Source organism: Macrotis lagotis, chromosome 2, assembly GCF_037893015.1.
Source record: "Macrotis lagotis isolate mMagLag1 chromosome 2, bilby.v1.9.chrom.fasta, whole genome shotgun sequence".
Classification (NCBI taxonomy): Eukaryota; Metazoa; Chordata; class Mammalia; order Peramelemorphia; family Peramelidae; genus Macrotis; species Macrotis lagotis.
Genome location: NC_133659.1, coordinates 80,427,589 through 80,441,960, shown reverse-complemented (window position 1 = coordinate 80,441,960; position 14,372 = coordinate 80,427,589). Strand labels below are relative to the sequence as shown.

General features: G+C 33.6%; 1 protein-coding gene across 7 annotated transcripts in view; it reads right to left on the bottom strand.

Moving 5' to 3' along the window:
* Positions 1-14,372, bottom strand: part of SWT1 (SWT1 RNA endoribonuclease homolog) — a 137,567-nt gene that overhangs the window by 80,094 nt on the left and 43,101 nt on the right. For all 7 annotated transcript variants that reach the window (XM_074222225.1, XM_074222224.1, XM_074222228.1 and 4 more), the window contains exons 13-14: positions 11,486-11,624; positions 1,250-1,395 (exon numbers count right to left, since the gene is read on the bottom strand). In XM_074222225.1, coding sequence (XP_074078326.1) covers positions 1,250-1,395; positions 11,486-11,624 — 285 coding nt within the window. The remainder of the gene's footprint in view (positions 1-1,249; positions 1,396-11,485; positions 11,625-14,372) is intronic.

Sequence of the window (14,372 nt, the reverse complement as noted above, 5' to 3'; positions counted from 1 at the left end):
TTCTATCACCCACTGAAGCTAATGACCAAAAGTCAGCATGTTGTATTGCTTAGAAAGAGGATCTCAGTTCAAGGTAACATGAATGGATTTTCAAATTTAGCCTTGAACACATAGTGACTTTGTGACCCTAGGCTAGTCACAAGTTGTTCTAAGCAACTCTTGAAGACTATAAGTTGAAAAGAAAGCACCTACCTGCATTGGTACAAAAATATTCTTCATTCAGGAGTTCCCTACATTTATGAAATAACAGGTCAGTCCCCATGCTAATCTCCACTCATAACATGACACTGATGTAAATGGTAATGAATTGTTCTATAAACAACCCACAAACAAAAAAAAATCAAACAACCATTATGGTTCTGGTTCTTCATTATAGGAGGTTAGATAAGTCTTATTTTCCAAAAATACATTTCACACTGGCAATATGATCTCAACTACAGACCAATTAAAACGAAAAACAAAGCAAAACAAGATATTGTTTTCTAAATCATTTCAAAATATACTGTTAATCTCCTCCAAGAATGTAAAAATGATATCTTGGTTAATCTTTTCCTCCTTCACCAACATTAGGTTTATAATCATTACCTTCTTTACCTTGGAAAGCAAATAATAAATTTTAATTGGTCATGAAAATGAAGGAGAAAAATTAGTGGTCAGAATTTTTAAGAAAAAAACACATAAGGAAGGCAAGGTCACCGTGCATTGCTATGTCTCACTTTACAGTTGATACACAGAGTTACCTCTACCTTGAATATTTTAAATACATCAAATTTCTGTTTTGTTTTTTGTTTTGTTTTGCTTTTTAGGTTTTTGCAAAGCAAATGGGGTTAAGTGGCTTGCCCAAGGCCACACAGCTAGGTAATTATTAAGTGTCTGAGACTGGATTTGAACCCAGGTACTCCTGACTCCAGCGCCGGTGCTTTATCTACTGCGCCACCTAGCCACCCCCAACACATCAAATTTCTTACAGTTTTTAAAATCTGTAATCAGAAAGGCAAATGTTTAAATTCTAACTAAAGAATTAAATGGATGATGGACTTCTTAAAAAGGAGAAAAAATAAAGTGATAATCAGAACTATCTTCTCCCCAAAAATGAATTCACCTATTATTTCGTGAATATCTTTAAGGCTACAGAACAAATCAGAATACAAATAAATATTTCATTTGTTGTTTATCAACTACATCACTGGGTAGGTATTAAGCATTTATTGGCACCCCGATTTCAGAAAGCATTTCAAAAGCATCTTACCTCTGAAAATTTTTGAAGTAGTTGATTCACCTGAGCAAAGGCCTGTGGTAGAATCCCATCATAGTTTGACCTTGTACTAAAAGCATGTAACAAGTGTTTGGAATCCATAAGCAGGAATTTAGTTGTTGTCAGGTCCACTGTCTTAGCTGATGTCAAGAAATTAAAAAAAAATTGTTATCAGAAAGATCATATAGATTATAAATCTATGATACTGAGAAGCTAATTAATGTTAACTATTTTTTAAAAACAGATATACGTATACAAAATCTGAACCTGATTCCAACTTTGTCCAACTAGTGTTAAACAGTAAATAAATGAGCAAAGAATCACTACAGTTAGTCACTTTGGAGTGCTTTAATAAGGTATTAATGTTTTTTTAATAAGGCATCCATTTATATAACTGGGTCATCCTGAAAACCAAGATGCTACATGCTTGCAAGCTATCTCCTTCTATCTCTCTACTCTTTCTTTGGCAAGGTGTTTCCACCTATGCTCCATCTTAGGTTCCATCTCTTTCAATCTATATTCTCTCCCTTGGTTATCTCCTCACCTCCCACAGGTTCAATTATCTCTACAAAGATCAATACACATATCTATAGTCCCTCTCTATCTCTTGAGTTTTAATAATATATTACCATTTACCTTTTTCGATGATGTAAAGAGTGATAGGGTAAACTACAATTGAGAATAGAGGTATGTCTGAAAGAAATCTTTTTGATTGATATGGATGTGATAGGTAATGATGACAGAAAGGTAGATAGACATGATAGATATATAGATTCTATATATCCATCCTATATATGTGTGTGTGTGTGTGTGTGTATATATATATATCCTATGGAGATAGGGACATTATAGATATATAAATAATGAAGATGGTATATAGACAAATAGATATGGACTTAATAAACAGAAAGATAAATTTATGAATAGATTCTTTTGGTGACTCCCCAAAATCATACTTACCTTCTTAGTTCATTCCTTCAATCTTTTCCCTGGGAAAATAACAGATCAAAGACCCTAACACCTGGTAGAGGGTGGGGAGGGGGGTAGAGGGGGTTGATTCTCCTATTTAGCCTCATCCTATACTCACAGTGCTAGAAAATTAGTCTGACCTGTGCTAATTGTCTCACAACTGCACCTTGCATTGTATTAACCAGTACTTGGTTCTAAAGGGATTCTTTGTTTATGCGTGTGCTTTATCTCATGAAACCAACATGGGACCAGAGGCCCTCTGGTCCCCTTCTCAGGAATCCAACTACAAAAGGGTTTTCCAAATGAAACTCAACACTTTCAAAACAGAACTCATTATCTTTTCCCCAAAACTCTACATTCCTCTCAACTTTTCTATGACTATTCAAAAGCACCAGCATCCTCCTAGTACCTGGGCCAATAACCTGATCTTACACTCAGCTTCCTCAATCTCCCCCTCCCCATCTCTATCACAGTTCCCAAACCTATCACCTCTCACCTGCACTATGTCAATAGCCTTCAATCTGGTCTTCTTCCACTGTTCAGGATTTAAAGCCCTTCACACCTTGGGCCTTTCTTACCTTTCCAATCTTCTTAGACTTTACTTTTTTGCCCACACATTCTTAGGTTCAACTATCCCGGCCTATTTACTATTCCTCAAACAGTATACCAGTTTCTGGGTCTGTGTTTTTCTACTGGCTAAATCTTATGCCCATCCTTAAGTTTCCTTGTCTTCTTTACCACCCATAGGATGGCTTTTTAGCCCCCTGCCCCCAGTTTCTATGCCTTCCCCTCTCATATTCCATCTACTCAGTAATTACCTTGTATGTCTGCAGTTATTTACATATTGGCTCTCCCATTATGGGGGACAAGGCTGGGACTGTTTTGAACTTTCTTCCCCACACTTAGTATTATACATTAACACACAGTAGATAGTTTATAAGTTTGTTGCCTTACTGATAAAACTATTTTTATATTAGCCCCAAAGTGATCAAATTATCATCAAGGTGACAAAATTAAGATGCTTAATGCAAAGGTAAGTTTTCCTTTGCAAAAATAATTTTTAATCCCTTCAGGATTTTGCTATTTTAATTATTTTTTAAACATCACAACCATTTCTGGATTTACTATTGTTTTCTCTTCTACACTCTACTCTTTTCCCATAAAACCACCTCCTGCCCCAACAAATGAATACTCCCTTTTAACAAATATAAATAGTTAAGCAAAAAACAACTGATAGAACAACTACATCTGTCACTATAAGCAACATTCTACCCTTAGTTTCACTGGGAATATAATTAGTTTTTTAGATCTTAAGAGTTCCACTTATTTTTATTTGCATTGGGTAAATGCAATTTGTTTTGCTTTCTGCTTTCATTATACTACTATAGGTAATAAAAGCATTAAGTTTTCATACTCAATATCATAGATAGCTATAAACTTTTAGTTGTTAAATTTATTTCATTTTCATACTTATTATTATTACCTTATAATATATCCTAGAAATAACTTTAATTTGAGTTACAAAGCATCATGAAGCTTAGTTACATATTATATTTACTATAAAAGTGAAACACAATCAAATAATCTGGGATATAGCAGGGTAAAACAGAGGGCAAAGGGTAGTGGACTACGATGAAATTAGTATAAGCAAGGCTGACATGATTAAAATAAAATTAACATAAAGGAAAAAACACAAATTTAACAATTAAAATCTTAAGTATGAAAGGATTAAATTCCTCATTAAAACGAAAGAGCAAAATGAACATTTTCCACATACAATAAAATTTAAAAATGAAACCACTGAATCAAAACAAGTTGATAAGCAAAATTTACCAAGCAAAGAGTGAATGCAAAAAAGCAGGAGTTGAATCACCATGTCAAAAAGGATTAGCAGGATAATGTATTATACTTATAAACAAAAAAGTAAAAGAAATATGAATGTACCAATAGTATTTATCAAAAAGAAAAACAAAATGAAATACAAAAAGGCTGAGAAAGTAACATGATATTGAAAGAAAAGTTACTGTTCCTCTTATAGAACTAAACAAATCTAACAGGAAGAAAAAAACAAAGGGATGAATAGAATGATGGATAATGGAAGCTAGAAACAATTATGAGAAATAAAAATATTAAATAGATCTACTATTCAGTATCACATGCTACCTTTACAAAACATGAATGTGTGCTAATGAACAAAGTTTAAGCAGAAGCAAAAAATCAGAAATAAATACATCCTTTACAAATCATGAATTAATAGAATAATTCAGGAAGGACAAAGAGAAATTAAATGACATCCTGAAAAAAGAATAGGTTAAATAAGAATCAATAAAACTGGGGGCGGCTAGGTGGCACAGTGGATAAAGCACTGGCCCTGGAGTCAGGAGCACCTAGGTTCAAATCCGGTCTCAGACACTTAATAATTACCTAGCTGTGTGGCCTTGGGCAAGCCACTTAACCACCCCATTTGCCTTGCAAAAAAACCCAACAACAACAACAACAAAAAAAACCCAAAACCTAAAGAATCAATAAAACTATAAATATATAAATAAAATAAGAAAATAACATACTAAAATTTTGGTAAATTAGAACGAAAACAGCAAAATAGCAATGAAATTAATTGAGGCAATTAAAACTCTTCAGTAAAAGAGAGGGAGGGACAAGGAAAAAATCCATAAAATTCACAATCATCTTTCTGTGAAGTACTATCATTGCAGAGCCACCTGGTTCCAGTGACCAGATATGAAGAATATAGCTCTTTGGAACAATGATTGAAAGCTTCATGGATAGGGTAATATTTGAAATGGCCTATGAGGGAGGATTTTAATAAGCTGAAGTAGGGGAGGTGTATATGAAGTGCGGAGAAAGATATTCCAGGAATAGGTAATAGCATGAGGTAAAGTAATATAAGAATACATAGGTAAAGGTATACAATCTATTTTGGGTTTGGCATTGATTAGATGGAAGATGAGATTAGCACTAATTAGATACTGGAGAGGTAAGCTGTTTCCAAATTGTAAAGGTTCTGGCTATCTTGGCTATAGATTAAGAAGCGTAATCTTTATTCAAAAGGAAATAGGTAGTATATTCCAAAGTATTTTATGTTGTCTACACTTACTTTCTATCTCTTGTCCTTGGACTTTATTGTTGATAAATAAAAATGATGGTTTATGTGAGTTTATTTTATATCTTGCTACTCTGTTGAAGTTAATAGTTGCAAGTATATTTGTTAGTTAATTTTCTAGGGTTCTCCAAGTCTACCATCATATCAAATGTAATGAACAAAAGTTTTGTCAATTCATTATCAATTCTAATTCCTTCAATTTTTTTCTTCTTGTACTTAAAAAGCTAACATTTTAATACTTACAATATTAGAATCCTTGTTTCACCCTTGATCTTATTTGTAAATGCTCCTAGTTTGTAATCCTTACATATATTGTTGCTGATGGTTTTAGATATATATACTTTTTTATTATTTTAAGAAAAACTCCACTTATTCCTAAACTCCCTGATGTTTTTAACAGGAACGGCTGCTGTATTTTGTCAAAGATTTTTTCAGCATCTACTGAGAAAATCATATTTTGGTTGTTTTTGTAATTGATATGTTCTATTATGTTCATTGTTTTCCTAATATTCCCTCAAAGTAGAAATCCTACCTAATCATGGTATGTTATCATAGTAATAATTATCTCCTTACAAAAATTTTATTTAAGAACTTTGCATCAATGTTCATTACAGAGATGGGTCTTTGATTTGGCTCCTCCTAGGTTAGATATCAGCACCATATTGGAGTCATTAAAAGAATTTGGCAGAACTCCTATTTTCTTTCTTTCTTTCTTTTTTGGTTTCTACAAGGCTGAGGCCACATTAGAACTCTGGTCATCCTCCAGGGATGATGCTTTATCTACTGTGCCACCTAGTTGCCCCCTTTTACTATAATACACACACACACACACACACACACACACACACACACACACACACAGAATTGGAATTAACTGCTCTTAAATTCTTAAATGTTTGGTAGAATTCACCTGTAAATCCATCTGGGCCTGAAGATTTTTTTCTTTTTGTTTTTTAGGTTTTTGCAAGGCAAACGGGGTTAAGTGGCTTGCCCAAGGCCACACAGCTAGGTAATTATTAAGTGTCTGAGACCAGATTTGAACCCAGGTACTCCTGACTCCAAGGCTGGTGCTTTATCCACTACACCACCTAGCCACCCCTGAAGATTTTTTCCTTTGGGAGATTATTGATGATTTCTTCAATTTCTTTTTCTGAAATAAGGTTATTCTTCTGTTAATCTTGGTAGCTTATATTTTTGTAAATATTGATTCATCTTACTCAGATTGTCAAATTTATTGTCAGACAATTGGTCAAAATAAGCCTCTGTCACTTTAATTTCCATAGTGGTGAGTTCACCAAATTCATTTTTGATACTGATGATTTGGTATTCTTCTTTCTCTTTTTTAAATCAGATTAACTAAAGCTTTATCTATCTTACTGGGTTTTTCCATAAAACCAACTCTTAAGTTTTAATTATTAGTTCAATGGTTTTCTTGCTTTTGATTTTTATTAATTTCTCCTTTGACTTTCAGAATTTCTTATTTGGTATTTAACTGGGGATTTTAAATTTGTTTTTTCCCCTAGCTTTTTTAGTTGCATGTCCAATTCATTGATCTCCTTTTTCTTATTCATAAAAGCATTTAGAGATGTAAAATTTCCCCTAAAAACAGCTTTGGCTGTATCCCATAAATTCTGGTATGCTATCTCATTTGTTATTGTCTTAGATGAAACTGTTGAGTATTTTTATGATTCCTGTTTATTGTCATTGTCTTAGATGAAATTGTTGAGTATCTTTATGATTTCTGTTCAATCCACTCATTCTTTAAAATTAGGTTATTTAGTTTACAATTAATTTTTGGTTTATCTTTCCATGGCTCTTTATTACATGTAAATTTTATTGCATCAAGATCTGAAAAGTGTGAATTTAATATTTCTGTTTTTCTGTATTTGATTGAAAGACTTCAATGTGCTAGTATATGGTCAAGTTTGGTATAGATGCCAGATACTAAAGAAAAAAAGGTTTATTCTCCTCTATCCCCATTCAATTTTCTCCAAAGATTTATCCTAAGTTTTCTAAGATTCTATTCACCTTCTTAACATTGTTGTTGATTTTTGCTTAAATTTATCTAACTCTGAGAGAGGTTGAGGTCCCCACTATTATGGTTTTGCTATGTCTCTCAATTTGTTTAGCTTCTCCCCTAAGAATATGGATGCTATACCACTTGGTGTATATATGTTTAATAATGATATAACTTCATTGCCTAAGGTGTCTTAAAAAGATGTAGTTTTCTTCCTTATTCCTTTTAATGAGATCTATTTTTGCCTTTGCTTTGAGATCAGGATTTCAACCCCTACTCTTTTTTAGTACTCCCCCTTGAAGAACAATATATTCTGATTCAGCCTTCTACCTTTAGTGTCTATGCTTTAAATGTGTTTCTTCTAAACAACATATAATAAGATTCTGGTTTTTAATTCATTCTGCTATCTGCTTCTACTTTACAATAGTGTTCATCCCATTCACATTTATTTATAGTTAAGATTACGAACTCAATTTCCCTCCATGCTGTTTCCCTGTTTATACTTTTCTTTTTCTTTTAACCCTATACCTCTTCTCCAATGATTTGCTCCCTTTCTCTTTTCCTTTTCCTTTCACCTTTTCTTTTATCACTCATCTTCTTCCCCTTTCTTCCCCTACTTCCCTATAGGGTAGGCTAGATTTTTAAACCTATTTGGGAATGTATGTTATTCTCTCTTTGGGTAAAATCCATTGCCAGTAAGATTTACTCAGTGTTCACACTCCCTTCCCTTCTTTCCCTCCTTATAACAGGTCTTTGTGTCTCTTCATGTGTGTTATTTATCTTTTAATGCCTAGCCTTCTCCTTGTAAAATCCTTCTTTCCATGCCTAAGCAAAAATTTGGACACAGGCCCTCCTGACTCCAGAGTAACACTTAGCTGCCCCCAAAATATTCCCCTTTTATCTGTTGTGATAAAAACACCTTTCTCAATGGTGGACTGATTGATTGATAAAATATTGCCTCATAGTCACTCTCTTCTGTCCTATTAGAAGTATAGTTCTCAAGAGTCGTACATCACATCAAATTATAACCAAGTATCCTCTTTTCAAGTACCCTCTATGGACATATAATTCTCATGAGCTAAAGTATCATGTAAAGCAAAATCATTTCATGAATCATTTATGCCCTCCCCCTCCAAGTGCATTCCCTCTAAACTGTATCTAAAATATTCACTAAAGCAAAATTGCTTCATGATCTATTTATGTCAAGTCCCTCTAAGTACACTTTCTTCCTCTATCCCTGTAGCACAACTATAGTACCACAACCCTTGTTAAATTAAAGTGTGGAATAAGGCAAGATCACTTCATGATCTATTTATGTTGGTAGTAGGAATGGAAAGACATGAAGGAGAAACTGCAGCAACAAGCTGACAAGATTTAATAATTAAGTATATGTGGAAGGTTAAAAGTGAAGAAAATCAAAGTTAACATTAAATCTAAAATAGGAATGATTTGGTATATAGTAATGAAACCAAGAAAGTTACAAGAAAGAGAAGATACTAACTTCAGTTTTAGACATACTAAATTTTAAGTGTCAATGGGACATCTAGGTAGAGATTTCCCATAGGCACTTGGGGATGTGCAAAGTTTAAGAGAAAGATCAAGGCTAGATTTGGAAGTCATCTCCAGTAAGAAAGACAATAAAAGCAAGAAAATAAAGAGAACCAAAGATAAAGCATCGACTCATCAGTCATTTCTATGCAAAAGAATTGCAATTTAAAATGAATGTTTTAAGAAAACAATGGGAGATGGTAAAGAAAGTAATTCTAAACAGAATTCACAAAAAGACAGAGTGAAAAAAAATTTCCAGCCTAAAGACATCTCAGTTGAGCAGGAAAGATCTCTTGCACCTGGATAAAAGAGGAAACTAGTCCAAGACAGTTTGGTCCCCACAAACCAGCAGCAAGCCTTGAGAGTCACTGAATCAACAGTAGTAGCAACAGAAGCTGTTTCAGGATCTTTGAGTCCAAAGATGTTAAGAGGGTCGAACAAATGGCCAAAAGGAGATTCCTGGGATCTCTTGGCTATCACTGAGGCAAGACTATGGCTTTGCCCACACTCAACCCAGGTTGCAGACCTAGGTGGCAGTCACAGGCCAAGAAGAGCATAGTAAACCAGAGCTTGCAGCTGCAGAAAAACCAAGACCCTACTCACAATTCCAGGGCAGAAAAGAGTATTGTATTCATTCACAGACCTGAGCTCAGACTAGAAGAGTAGCAAACACACCACTCATTTAGAACACAGCACCTTGAAAAAACTGAAAACTTAAAGATCCATGCACAAACTCCCTGAAAATTGGGACAGTGCACCCTTCACCCTTGAATGCAGATCTACTGTAACAAAGAGTTCAAAGTCAAATAATAGGCTAGGAAAATGAGAAAACAAAGTCAAAACTCCCACATCCAATGCCTGCAAGAAAAATAAGAATTCGTCTCAGACCATGAAAGAGAGCAAAAAAGGATTATGAAACTCAAGTAAGAGAGGTAGAGGGGGGAAAAAAAGAGTAATGCAAGAAAATCATGAAAAAATTAGTCAATAGTTTGGTAAAGAAGAACCAAAAAATACTGAACAACACCTCAAAATGAGACTAAGTCAAGCGGCAAAAGAGAAAAAAAAGCAATGAGGAGAAGAATACCTTAAAAAAACAAAACTAGCGAAATGGAAAAGAAGGTACAAAACTTCACTGAAGAAAATAATTCCTTAAAAATTGAATTGAGCAAATAGAAGACAAAAGAAATAAAAAAATAATAAAAACAAAAGAAAAAAGAGTGAAAAAAGTAGAAGATAATATGAAGTATCTCATTGGAAAAACAACTAACCTAGAAAATAGACCTAGGAGAAATAATTTTAAAATTATTTTAAGCCATGATCAAAAAAAGACATCATATTTCAAAAAAATTATAAAGGAAAATGATGCTGATGTTCTAGAACCAGAGGGTAAAACAGAAATTGAAACAGATCACCTGCTGAAAGAGATCCCAAAATGAAAACTCCTAGGAATATTACAGCCAAAACCCAGAGCTCTCAGGTTAAGGAGAAAATATTGGAGTCAGAAAGGAACAATTCCATTATCATGGAGCCCTGACCAGGATAACACAAGATTTAGCGGTTTCCACATTGAAGTACTAGAAGGAAAAGGAGCTAGGATTACAACCTAGAACCACGAAACTGAAAATAATCCTACAGGGATAAAAATTAACATTCTATGAAATACAGTACTCTAAAGTATTCTCAATAAATAGAAAATTTGACTTGAAAATACAGGACTCAAGAGAAACATAAAAAGGTGAAAAGGAAAGGGAAATCATAAAGAGCTTAAGTTTAAACTTCACATTCCTACATGGGAAGATGATACTGTTAACTCATTATTAGGAAAGGTAAAAAGTGGTGTGTGTATATATATATATATATATATATATATATATATAGAGAGAGAGAGAGAGAGAGAGAGAGAGAGAGAGAGAGAGAGAGAGAGAACAGGCATGAGTTGAAGATGGAGGAATTATATCTAAAATTAAGGGGTGAGAGAGGAATATCCTGGGAGAAAAAAGAAAGGGAGGTAAAATGGAGCAAATTATCTCACATAAGAGAGGGAAGGGAAAGCTTTTGCAATAGAGGGGGGGAAATAAGAGGGGTATGAGGGAGAGTGAATGACCCTTACTCTCATCAGAATTGGCTAAAAAAAGGAATAACAAACCTTTTTGAAAAAAAAATTTTTATTTACTACAACAAGGTTAAGTGACTTGCCCAAGGTCACACAACTAGGCAATTATTATGTGTCTGAGGCTGAATCTGAACTCAGGTCCTCCTGACTCCAAGGCTGGTGCTCTATCCACTGTGCCATCTAGCTGCCACACTTTTTAAAAAAATCTATATTTTCTTTTACAACATGACTTTGTTTTGCTTAACCACATTTGCATAACCCATACTGAATGGCTAGCCTTCTCAATGTGGGGGTTGGAAGTGAAGGAAGGGAGAAAATTTGCAACTCAAAAATTTTAAAAACATGTTGAAAATTGTTTTTTAATGTACTGGAGAAAAAGAAAAGTTACTAAATTCATTATTTAAAAAAGGAATAGAAAAAAAGTAAACAACAATGTAGCACAGAAAATTGAAAGATTCCTACCTTTATAAAGACATTCATATATGCTCTCAATTGTCAAAAGCAAGCCTTTCTCCGTAACTAAACCAAATACAGCTAACCAGTGTTTTTTAAAACACTGTAATAAATTTTCAAGTGTCCAAGGAGGCTTGACATACACCATCTGTAGTTTAAAAAAAAGAAGTCAACATATAATTCAAAGTATGTTAATATTTACTACAAGGTGCCACCTCCTGAAGGAGGCCTTTCCTAGTTCCCACCCAGATCCCTAACCATTAGCTAATGCTTTTCTCTCTACAGTTACCTTTGATCTATTCTATGTGTTTCATAAGATTTATGCATTTGCTATTTCAGTCATTAAAATGTAAGTTTTTTAAGGATAGGTCTTGTCTTTGCCTTTTCTTTGTATCATCAATGCCAGGCATATATGTACCTAATAAATTGCTTACTGAATGATTATTAAATTTCAATATTTTAAAAACAGTTTGTCACTAAATAGTCTCTCCACCATCACTTTAGTTATCACAGTACTCTTCTATATTTCATCTGTTTAATTTGTAAAAACAACTTGCAAAATTCCAACATCACAAAAAATGGTTTTTAAAATTAAGGTTGTTGAATGCCTACAACTTACCATACATAGCAAATATTTCATGAATCTGTACTTTATGTTTCCAAATCATCAGTAAGCAGATTTTTTCTATGTCTGTTGTTTGACAATTGGCTCGTTGAAATTCATCTTTAGAAACCTTTCTCATCCTGGGTTTATCCTGGGGTTGACACTCAACGTTCTGTCATATGGCAAACTAACCCTCATAACAGTGAAAATTAGCAAATATAGTGAATTTTTAAAAGAAATACCATTTAATTCAATTTTACAATCCTGGTAAATAATTAAATATTTCTCTTCACTATTAATGAGAGTGGCAGAAAAAGGCAGAGGGTACTAAGAATCATAGTTTTTAGGAGACACATAAGCATTTGTAATGTAAATGTATAATCTATATCCAATGACCAAAAAAAATATTCTTTATGATTTTATTGAAATTCTCATAACAAATGAAATGAGAAAACAATAAGATATTGCAGTTAATTGAAGAATGCATCAGAGGTTCATTTTGAAGAGACAAACAAAAGAGTTGTCAGCTTTATCGTGAGCTCAGAAATAATAAGAAAAATAATTTCATGTAATAGTCACCTTGTGTTTTAATTCTCTTAAATATAAACATCAAAATCACAACAAAAATAAATGAAGTTTATGTGCTGCTATCTGTTACAACAAATAAAGTAGAAAAACCAGGAATCTGACAATATCTTCTTTTAAAGTAAGTCTACACATACTCTGAAATTCTTTGACTTTAATGTAAAGTTAGGCATAATGAATGATGGAATGTTGGAACAATATGATTCAGGTTTAGGAAATGAAAGAAACCCAAGGCTTATAGTCCATTTGGGAGCCTTTATAGCACAATATTTTCTTTAAAAACGAAATCAAGAGGGGCAGCTAAGTGGCATACTGGATAAAGCACCAGCCCTGGAGTCAGGAGCACCTGGGTTCAAATCTGGTCTCAAGACACTTAATAATTACCTAGCTGTGTGGCCTTGGGCAAGCCACTTAACTCCATTTGCCTTACAAAAAAAAAAAAAAAACCTAAAAAGGAAATCAAGAAAAAATTTGCAAAAACGAATATTGAAAAATATCTTTGTATATAAATGGAAAAATAAACTTAAAATAAAATCCCTCTGTACGTAAATGGAAAACACACACAAAAAAGGAAAACAAAGTAACTGACATGACAAGCAATAAACAATATTTTTAACAGATGGAAAAATGACAAGTTGATTTTATGAGTCATATCACATTCAGATATGCATATAACCATATCATCAACTAGATAGAGCAAAGTTTAAAATCAACACCAAACTGGAAGAAAGAATAAAGACCCTTGCACTCAAATAACTACCTCAAAGTGACCTTATGGAAACAAATCACTGAAACAGCTTAGTGGTTCAGTGGGTTAAGAGTCAGAAAATTGAGTGAAAATCCTGCCTCAAATAGTTACTAATAATTTTTAACCTCTTTCAAGCTATTGGTAAAATGAGGATAATGAGAGCACCTATTTCATGGGGTTGCTGTATTATTAATATATGCCAACATCCTTAGTCTACCATATAAATACTATTATTATATTGAAAAAAGATAAAGATATTGACCTGGAGTATAATTATTTCCTATAAAAGTTTAACTGATATAGAGCAGTTGACACAATAGATCAAGAAAAAGGACCCAGAAATTACCTTAACCAGAAAACAGTATCCTTAGCAAACAGAGAGCCTGACAAATTTTCAGAGCTGGAAAGAACTTCAATGGCCATCTAGTCCAAAAAACTTAAAATTTACAAAAATAATTCATTCTGAAGCATTCCTAAAAAGTAATCATCTAGCTGCTGCTTTAAAATCTCAAGAGAGAGAGAGAAGGAAAGAGAAATCAAAGGAGTAACTCAGAACACTTGTCTCCACAGTACACAAGAAGAATGTGATCAACAAATCAAGGAATGGGGATAATGTGATCCATTCCAACCTTTCTGAAATAGCTAATCCTAACAATATCCTCGGACCAAGCCCCATTCAACTCTGCCTTTCTGAGTCATACTCACTTTAGAAAGTAATAATAAAATGGCTATTCAGAGATCCCCCAACAAACCCAGCTCCACCCCTAATTACTTCAAGCTTCTGGCAGGTACTGCTGCCCTCAAGGACAGCCTGTGAAATTCAAGATAATGATTAGAAATTACAGTTCTCATTCCTCACCTTTCCCATTTACCTCTATCCCATTTTTGTTTTTTGTGGGACAGAGTATTGGTGAATGAGCATCAATCTATACTGTAAATCTCATTACATACTCTCTCCT